The following is a 10976-nucleotide window of genomic DNA, read 5'->3' on the forward strand; positions in this document are numbered from 1 at the left end:
AGGTATGTGTGTGTGTGTGTGTGTTGTGTGCGTGCGCATATATACGTACAGGATGTCCTTTTTAATTTACCTAGTTTAATTTAGCCGGTTTTCTCAAAATGCTTAAGTTTAAGACGAAAATGTTTCATGCAAATTATATGGCATCAAGGAGGAAAGAAATTGGTAACCTCTTATAGTATTTTTCATTGACAAAGTGCATTCAGTGCACTTTAAAGTCATTGTACACAAATCAACGTAAAGATGTACGTTTAATAAAAATATATAAACGAATTAAACTGCAAAATCTTCAATAAATTTTATTGTGCTATTTGATAAAATATACATTGGATATTTTATTAAGTGACATATCTTACTTTTATTCAGATTAGATTAGTGTACAACAGTTTTAATGTGCATTGAATGCGCACCAGTTCTGCCACTAAAAAACGCTATTAGTTAACCTTGATAAGATTTTTCTCAAGGTTATTTAAAATTTTTTTAATGAAATCCCCCATTTTTTACTACGTATTCTTGTATCTTCAAGATCTTGATTTAAGAATATCTTCTAGTCAACTAAGATCACCAACTTCTTTCTCCCTTGAAGCCATAAAACTTTTTGTTTGAAACATTTTCATCTTAAACTTAAGGATTTTGAGAAAACCGACTGGATAAATTAAAATAAGACGCTGTATATAAAACGAGGAAAAGTGTAAATCAAATACATCGTGACATCTGACGCATAACGGATAAGCTCGCTAAAAATCATAGATGCACATTCAATGCAAAAATATATCAAGCACGATTATCGTGAGATTATATTGTCTTGTGTAAGCTGGCCTGATCATTCCAGGTAACACGTATCAAAGAAGCGATTCTATCGAGAAATTCGTGTACATCTAGCCTTAAGAAATAAGATAAAATTGCACCAGCTGAAATCATTTCACATCCAAGTAAAAAGAAATTTTTCAATTATAAGTTTCCAAAAAAGATGACAAAATGTTATATATTAATTTTTCGTAATAATTTGTTCTGAATGATCTCTTCTTTTTACTGTTCTGCAAAATTATTTTTTCTGCTGCAACTTTAGTTCATCCGTAATATTCTATATCAAGAATGATATACTGAATATACAAGATTATAGATAATTAAAGGAGAGCTCTCCAAGAAATTTTCTCTTATTATATCTCGCGCGTTATTAACTAGTCAGAAGCTCGTATGAACGAGAATCTCAACAATTGGACTCGGTGTATCGAGGCTATAGGAGGGAAGGATGTACCTGGTTAGTGAGGAATATCAGGCTCGTGCTGTGCCTGCGTCTGGTCAAATGAGAGGCAGGATCTCTTGGAGGGACACCACCTAGAGCTGTGGGGCTCTGAAACATATCATGCTGAAAACCCCTCCCCATACAAACATTCCGGCTACAAGTCTCTACTTATCGCATACCTATACGTAACACTGCATTTGTAAATTTATTTGTAAACAGAGACCAATTGTGACTTCGTAATCATTATTTTAATCTGTTATCAACGTGTATGTATAATAAATACTTTGATATGTATTTCGGAACGATCGTATATATAGTATAGGTATAAGAGTATAAGTATTATATCATTAAGTAATAAATTAATACTGCTGAGAATGTTGCTATTGTACATGTTAGGCCGGTGCTAACGTAAAGTGTCAAAACAAGTTTTGTAAAAAGCCGTGCATTTCTTTTAGTAATTTCTAAGTAATGGGATATTCTAGTGTTTTTTCTCTTCAGCATGTTGTACAGCAATATTTTATCTACACATAATTAAATTAAGTTTTGTCAGAAACTATTATTTCGCTAATAAGAATTAATACTTATGCTACAATAAATATGCTCACAAAAACTGCGTAATTAATAAGATATAAATAATTAACAAAAGCATTAAAATAAGTCTGCGCAAATCAATAAAATATGAGCATGCAACATTCAAATGTATAAATATAGAGGAGATATTTCAGAAAATATAATTTTTATATTATTTTCCTACATATGCAAAGTGTCTCGATAACTGTTACCATCTTAAATATCTTCGAATCTATAAAATTCAGAGGAAAATTTGTGTAATAAAATGCACGACAAAGAGGACTATCATAACGATAATAATTTTTGTTTGTAGATGGAAGCGCTTCGGAGATTTTAAGATCAATGTTTTTTAAACTGGGACTATATAATTTTTTTTACGTAATATAATTTCTCTAATTATGTATAATATTAGAATATTTAGTTAGAGATACAAAAAAATTAATAGTTTTGAGATCCTCCTCAGTACTATTGCGGATGATTCTCACGAGTCCGCTATCGTAAAATCGTGACGTGTCACTTCTGGGGACGGATCATTTGGTGGATCAGTGCCGATTGCACATGCGCTTTCTTAACATACTCCTCGTATATAATTTTAGTGAAAAGCGCCATAAAGTTTAAGATGATACTTGCTTATACTCTACAGAGTCCACTCAACATTCTCTTCTTTCCCAGAACGTATCTCGAATCTCGATCAATCTGGAGCGAAAAAAAATCCTATTACTAGTTAACAAAACTTATTCCACCAATCCGAACCCGAGGGAAGAGATTAGCATAAAAACCGCGGTTCCCTCGAGAAGAATTCCCAGAGGCGAAAGTTGTGTCGGGACCTTTGAAAAAGGCTTCATCCGATTCTCGAAGATCTTTTCCCTAGTGATTAGAATCAATGCAAACAGTAACCCGTTCAATGTAAGTTCAACGGCACGGATCGAGCGAATCCACGAAATAAACGGCAGCACCCCCACATTTGACAGTCTCTGGCATCCCACACATCACTATCACTAAGTAGTAAGTCTTTGATCTTACAGTATCCCCGCAAGCCCTCTTCCCCTTTTTAAAAACAAATAAATTTTTAATACATCCTCGCAGTACTTTCACCCCTCGTCGCCTCGCGGGAATTAATAATACGCGCCGACTATGTTCACTCTATCACCGTCGAAAACTCCCAAGAACATAGAAAATCTTCGCTAGTTCAACCACCGCGCCGGCCTCGACTCAATCACCGTATCTAGAAATTTCTTACTCGCCTATCTCTAACCCGTCTCCAGATTTTTTCAATGACCTCTTCCCATCCAGTCTCTCCTCTGTTTCATCCAGTACCACCATCCCCGATTGGAGGAATCTCCCGTCTCCATCTCTTTAATTCCTCTCATCCAAATTGATGGATTCTGCTTTTTCCCTCCTTTTTCGTAACGCCAATCAGTTATCGGAACATGTCCTTCTTCCAACGATTGGGTGATAATCCGCATCGAAGGATTCATCTGTCTCTTTTCGATCTCCATGCAACTCTCATTCCCACCAATCCATTTTCCTTCCAACCATATAAATTCCCTCAAATTTAATTCTCTCCTTGTTTGAACATACTGTAGCGTATCTCAGAATTTTCTCATAAAGTCCTGGAGGTTGCCTTGTCACCTTACTTTGGCTCGGCACTACGTTTTGTTCGGAATGGTTTTGTTCGGAATATGATATGTTTAAAATAACTTTGATACAATATACGTTTATTTCTTACAACAGAATATCGGACATGACTGTCTCCTTGTAGCCTAGAATACAGACTCGCGATCACGCTGCGACCACGCAAGCGCTCAGGATCTTACTTTACTTAATCGATATACATGAGTGATCTTTTCTCAGTCACAACGACTAAACTAAACGAACTAACAGGAGCGCCATCCTTACGCTCTTCCCTCTCCTTTTCCTCTTTTCGCATGACCGTATTGTATATCTTATTTTTTACGAAACGCTGAATCTCCCATGATCGTAAATGTTCTCTCTCGCATCTGCGTTGTCTTCTGCTTCAATACGTCTTAACCGTCATTGTATAGGAGCTATTTTATCTTTTCGTAAGACCATTCCAGGTTCAATTGAATTGTCTGGTTGGACTGGTTATTTATATCGGATAGCTGATGTAAATATTCAACATTCCATCGTCCATCCAGAAAAAATGTTGAATCACTTGTTAAAACCTTTCATATATATTAAATCGATTGCAATTGAATCCTGAAAATTTTGTTATGGCAAAATCATTAAAGAATCTCCAATAAGGAAATGAACAAGTGTAAGAAAGATCATTAGGATCAGAAGACAGAGGAAATAGCGGTCAGAAATTTAATATAGCGAATTCAATCTGTATTAACATTGTGTATAGCTCTTCATATGTTAATGGTACATCAGCAAAAATGCATCTCAGATATTTCGCAGACCACACAGCACTTTCTCACAATTCACTGAAATGGAGCATAGGATGGAATATTATGCCATGTAATTTGATCCTGATCTAAGAAATCTCGTACTTAGTAGTTGTGTGATTTACTTCTGTATATAGCGCTGTATATACTTCTGAGTATAGCGCTTAATTCGGTTAGCTCATTTGCAGCACCAATGAAATTGATTCCATTGTCAAGCTGTAAATAACTTGGCATTACTCTCTTCGCGCGATGAACCGTTTCAAAAAGTTCAGAAAAGCCTGGGTACTCATAGCCAATTCGAAATGCACTGCTTTCATAGAAAAGCATACAAAAACGCAAAGGTAAAATTTTGTAATTGTTTTGCTGCGAATCCTGTCGCGGATGTAAAACGGACCAGCATAGTCCGACATCTGAAAAAAAGTAATCCTAGCCTTAGCGACGTCATCCATCCTGTAGGACGAAGACACTGGATTGGCACGGAACATTTCACACATCTGTGCAATATTTTCTTGATGAAGCTCTTTCCGGATGTAATCCAAATCTAGTTCTCAAAGGTGCTTATACTGAGAGCGTGTAGCAACGAAGGTGTTCTCGTTCAACTATTCGTTATGCGATGTTTCTATAAGATACAATCAACAAATGCCGTTGTTCAAACAGCAAATTGAGTCATTGCGAATTCTACTGCCCACCCTGAGACAACCCATTTCATCTAAAAATGGTTGCAAGTTTATCAGGGGGCTCTTCCTTGGCATGTTATGATTTTCTTGAAGACTAAATATTTCCAAGCTAAAGTCTTGATTGTCTTGGGCTAATTTTTCAATATTCACTCGTCTGGAGCTCCTTCACTGATAAAGTTCCGTGTTCACATATAGATTGCGGCTTACGACTATTTCCACTGAAACGTAGTACTTATACGAGTACTTTGCATATATGTGTAAATGATGAAAAACGTTGTCCAAATTTCTCAGAGATGTTAGTAAGTACTAAACCAATAACTAGTTTCCATTTCTTCTTCGATATATCAGGTATATCAGGTATAATGAATTGGTTAGCTTAAGCTACGAATAAATATCCTTCTACAGCCAATGTGGTACATTTCACCACAGAGTCGAAATCTGTAATTCCATAACGTTGACTCCACGGGAAGCTAAGTCTGTTGGATTTTCGTTTGTTGGTATATGGCGCCAATTCTTATTGATTATCTCTTAATCCGCAGTTCGATTTGCGACGAATGTCGTCCATCTACCTAGTTCCGCAGAAATATAACATAGAACAATCGTCGAGTCGCACCAAAAATATTGATATTCCTTAATATTCTTGAGGCTTCTATGAGTGCTTTCTATATAAAGATTATGCGATTTCGCGGATTTCCTCCGTATCCATTCTTGGAATGTCAACGTTTTATGAACTTTGCAGTTCACTTCATCAGAACGAGGAGCAACCTGATACTGAACTATTCCTCCGGGTCGTTCCTTTTTATATTATGTTATTTGTTGAAGTGGAAAGAAGAGAATTGTGGATGAAGGGGAGGGAGGAGATGGGCGAAATCGGTCTTATAACCGGGAAAATTTCTAGTTTTCCATATTTTATTTATGTTATAGCTATTATCTCTATTTAGAGTGTTAGGGTGTTTTTGTCTCTAGAGAAGCCATAAAAATACAAAAACACCCTAACAATCTAAACAGATATTTCCATGTGGTGCGTAATGCTTGCGGCAACGGTTCGTCCCATCTTATCTTTAATTGCGACAATCGCTGAAATATTAATTTGCTGTCAGAATGATGAGAACGATCAATCCAAATGGATCAAAAATGCATGCGATTGTAGACAAGATCATTCGTTTTGTAATCTTGTCTGATATGGTAATATTTAGTACAAAATCTAGGAGAGGTTTCTCCTTCTCTGGATTCCATAATAGTCTTAAGGTCTTTGTATCCTTTATATCACTCAGAGGAAGTTGACATGACTCATCTGTGTTGGAATGCACGATATCTTCCTGATTGCTCGCCCAGTTTCTAAGTTCATAATCACTTAATAACTTGAACACAATCTGTTTCAGTTCTTGAGTCTCTTGAACTGATTCTGGTCCAAATAGAAAGTCATCCATATAAAAATCATGCAATATTACATTGCTTGCATGCAATATGATATTGGTTGGACAATCAACGTTCCTTGCTATTTGTTGTAGACATCTAATAGCTAAATAGGGAGCTAATATCATTCCATAAGTAATTGTATTGAGCTGATTCTTCTCGATTTCTGTAGAGTCCTCATATTTCCAGAAAATTCGTTGAAATTCGCGTTGATCCTCTTTAATAAGTATTGGGCGATACATTTGCTTAATGTCAGCAAATATTACAATTTTGCAAAATCTCAACAGAATCGAAAAAAGATAATCTTCTCTGACGTTTATTACACATCGTTGATCGACAGACCAAATGTAGTTTTAGCAGAGCCGTTAAACACTATCCTGAGCTATCTAGTTGTAGTGCTACTCTCCTTCCTGACTGCATGATGCGGAAGATAGCAGCTTCAATCCCTGTGGATACTGTCCGAGGAATTCTTGACATATGTTCTGATGTTTCGTATTTACATATGAATTTTCTATATTCATCCAATAAAGATGGATCAGAATGTTATCTTTTCTCTAAGGCTAGTAATCTTCATTGAGCTTTCTCTCTCAATTTGCCAAAAGCTAGAAGATTTTCTCGAAAAGGAATCACTATAAATCTGCCTGATTCATTACGAATCATAATAACACAGAAATCTTCACATCTTGAATTTTCTCATTTAATCCTTACTAGCATTTCTCTAGCTCCCAAAATCTTACAACTTGATCATGCAGCTGTTGGATGCTGTTGTTTGTTACTGCATTGCAATATTTCTTGGGTTAACTTCTCTTTGAAGAGAGAATTAAAAGTTCATTCACCCCATCCAAGCTTCATTTTTTGCATGATAGGGAGTGATGGCCCTGTGGTCATCTGATCCACACAAAGGATATTCCAACAATATTCAGCATCTATGAGCAAGTCGATCTGCCTTGACTGATGGAACTGAAGGTCTGCTAGAGTAAGATTCTTAGGCATCTTCAGGCTGGATAAATCAATTGATATATTTGGCATGTGACCTATGATATTTCTAATCACTAAGCAAATTATCTTCGCGCCGTAAACATTATATTTGAATCTGAGCTCAATCTTGTTATTCAAGTTTGCTGATTACCAAGCCCTGGTAGAGGTTGATTGATTGAGACATCCAGATTCAATTGATCGCATAAATTCTGCGTTACAAAGTGTGATTAAGATCTTCCATCCAATAAAGCTCTGCAATCTCATAAATTACCCTGTGATTCTTCCCACACTGACTATCTCCGCTAATATTACTGGCATCTCCGTCCGTAATGTGTAATTACGAAACGTTTCGTTTAGCATCTTCCTTGCTGATTAGATTTGTGTCCATAGTTGTGTTAGTCTTCACTGACACTTACGAAGATTCTTTACGGTGTAGTAATGTGTTATGCTTCTTCGTACATTTCTTGCAATAACCTGATGTACAGTCCTTATTTTGATGATTAGGTCTCAAACAATTAAAGCATAACTAATGCCTTTGAACTTCATTAATTTTTGATTGCGTTGGAAGCTTGAGAAATTCTTCACAATGATAGATGTTGTTTTTGCAGCTCAGACTCGTTTTTTGTGCAACGTATGCCAACTTGTTCGTTCGAAATTTTAATGTCTTCATAGATGCTAGCATGTCCTTATTCATGACATTTTGCTTGTTGATATTATTGTGCTCGAGATATTTGTAATGTGCATTCAAAAATTCTATAATCTCCTTAAATTTCGGTTTTTCCGATAGTTGCAATACTTTCTTCTCGTATTCTCGTTTGGAATATGCATCTAGTTTCGGGGAGAGTAAATACTCCATCAGATTATCCCCATAATCAACACCTTCACCTAGATTCTTCAACGCTAAAAGATAATTTTACTTGGTTAATCAATTGACGCAATGATGTGCGAATTCTTCGCCCATCAGAATTTTATCATTCATTACAGAAAGTTCGAATAAACCTCGTACATGATAGTGCGACAATGCCTTCTGATCTTCAAAACGCTCTTTCAAAGTTGTTCATATAATGAATAATTTGCCTTTGAAAGCTTCGATAATTCGTGCATAATTCCCCGGTATTAGCAGATTCCAAGTAATAAAATTTTTGGATTTTTGTTAAGATACGATTATCATCAATCATCGATTGAAACTTATCTCTAAATTTTATCCAACGTTCAGGAGAATCATCAAATTCTGGCAGTCTAATAACTGGCAATTTTATTCCCACCTGCGATTCATTACGGACATTTGTAACCTCTTGTATTGTAACTTGACTTTCTCGAGCTCGTCCTGTTTCTTACACGATAATCCGTGCTCGTGTGATCAATTAGAAATATAATGCCTCGAATTGCTCACGTTCTTGTTTAGCCACTGTTATCTCATCTTCCTCTAGTATTACGTTCTCAATTTGTGACTGTACGTCATCAAACCACTCAAAGAAAGGCTCGAATTTTAGTAAACGAGTTTGCTATATCTTGCGATATAATCTCTCGATTATATCCATCTAGATAAGAATGTTCTAAATCGTGTGAAATGAATGTTCTAAATCTTAACCTGACCGCGTGTTTGTACGAGATTTCATTGATACTGCTATTTTATAGGATATTGACACAGACCAAAGATTACCATAGGATAAGATAAATATCAAAATTATGAACGTTGGTATTGAATAGAACCTCCTTCAATTATCGAATATCGAAAATGCCTTCTTGTTATATACATATATGTACGCAAACACACGTATCTTACACATAGATAGCACCTAAAAGAAAATAATCTTCATGTATAATCATTACTGTTCGTGTTATTTCGTGATTCTTGTATCTTTGTCTCTTTCACTCTTTTGTACGTTATTGTATCCGATTTCGAGGCTTCTCGAAATTGAGATATATCCGAAAAGTTCAATAGTTAAAACATCAGATTTGTTCATATCCCGATTTGCACTCAATCACCATGTAATATCGCGAAAGTTCTTGTAGCACTTCCTAATCTCGTGTGAGATCCAAAGCCGAAATCCGGTCCTCGAAGGACCAAAAGCTGTTTGGGCTGTGATCGCTATTTCAAAATTTTCTCATAAAGTCCTGGAGGTTGTCTTGTCATCTTGCTCTGACTTGGGCCTACGTTTTGTTCGGATTGTGATATGTTTAAAATAACTTTGCGCTTAATACAATATGGCACGTTTATTTCTTACAACAAAATAGTGGATCATCTCCTTGTAGCCTCGAATACAGACTCGCGATCATCACGCTGCGATCAACCATCCACGCGCTCAAGATCTTATTTGATATAAATGAGCGACTTCTTCTCAGTCACATTAATTAATGACTGAATTAAAACAGGAGCGTCATCTTTCTAATTTCATCTCAATTAAGACTGAACACTCCCTTTCCAAATCTTCCGCACTCGATGTAACGCCTGCGTTACACACTCACGCACATACATGCGTACAAGCATATGTTAAACATAACGAACCAAGAAAGTTGTATTGTGTATAATTATGATCTAACTTTATCTTAAAGAAAAATGTATTAACCTCCATTTTCTTTTTTTAATCATATTATTATTATTGTAAAATTCTGCCTTGTTTATTCGGTTAACTTTCCTTATATTCACCCCTAGTCCTCCCGTGATTGCACTTGGTTCTCTCCCCGGTCACATGGATTAAGTGAAAAGGCAGAATACACGAACGCACCGACATGTCTGGCGTTAAAGTGCGCCTTCGTGGCACACTGACCCAGTTTGCACTCTTTAAATTAGTGCGTTTGATTCGTGAGTCCGCTCAGCGGCGTTGACTATGAGAGAAGTTTCCACTTCATTTTCCCCACCCTTGGTTCCTCGAGAGCTCCAGGAGCGAACGAAGCGAAATGCCTCCCAGTTTGCGTCGCTCCTTCCTTCTTTATGATTCGGAATTTGGACGCGATCAAATCGATTAGAAATTCGGTTCTTGCTACGTTCCCTCTCTCAGCTCTATGCAGAACTTGGACGTAACGTAATAAAAAAAATCATCTCATATAATTCCATTTTAAAAATTAAGTTGAAATCTCCGAAGCGCGTCTACCTAGACAAACATTATTGTTGCTATATGATAACCTTTTTCATATTGTGCAACTTTAATTATATAATTTTTTTCTCTGAATCTTATAAATTCGAAAATATGAATGTACTTCCGAAAACCTCGATTTCGACGAAATTTTGTAAAAAAAACTTCATTTAAAATGAAGTCCTTAAGGGGATCCTAAAGCTGCCTGTATTACTAACTAAACCATATAATTTTTGTATAACAATTTTTTCCTCTTTTACAGATTCGAAAATCTTTTTCCAGGATTAAAATATACGCATTAATACGTATCTGTGAAGTAGAGTTTATTCCAAGAACATCAAAAAGTTTCAAAATTAAAATCTTTATCATTTCTTAGTCCAATATGGCGCTCTAGAGCTGTCACATCGTGACAATATTTGCATCATATAAAAGCTGTGCAATCTGTACTTACGAAATAGTAGTCCACAAACTAATAGTTTACGCGAAGAAATAACGTAGAGTTCTTAGAATCAAATTAGACTTAGACATCTAATTAAAATGTTATTGTTATACGAAAATTTATGTATGTATATATATATATATATATATATATATATATATATATATA

General features: G+C 35.8%; 1 protein-coding gene across 1 annotated transcript in view; it reads right to left on the minus strand.

The window, feature by feature from the left end:
• Window positions 1–10976, minus strand: part of LOC105626681 (DEP domain-containing protein 5) — a 71705-nt gene that overhangs the window by 21345 nt on the left and 39384 nt on the right. The window contains exon 15 of the mRNA XM_012207976.1: window positions 1256–1351. Within this exon, the coding sequence (XP_012063366.1) occupies window positions 1256–1351 (96 nt within the window). The remainder of the gene's footprint in view (window positions 1–1255; window positions 1352–10976) is intronic.

This window comes from Atta cephalotes (genome assembly GCF_000143395.1).
Source record: "Atta cephalotes unplaced genomic scaffold scaffold00006, whole genome shotgun sequence".
In the NCBI taxonomy this organism is placed as follows: Eukaryota; Metazoa; Arthropoda; class Insecta; order Hymenoptera; family Formicidae; genus Atta; species Atta cephalotes.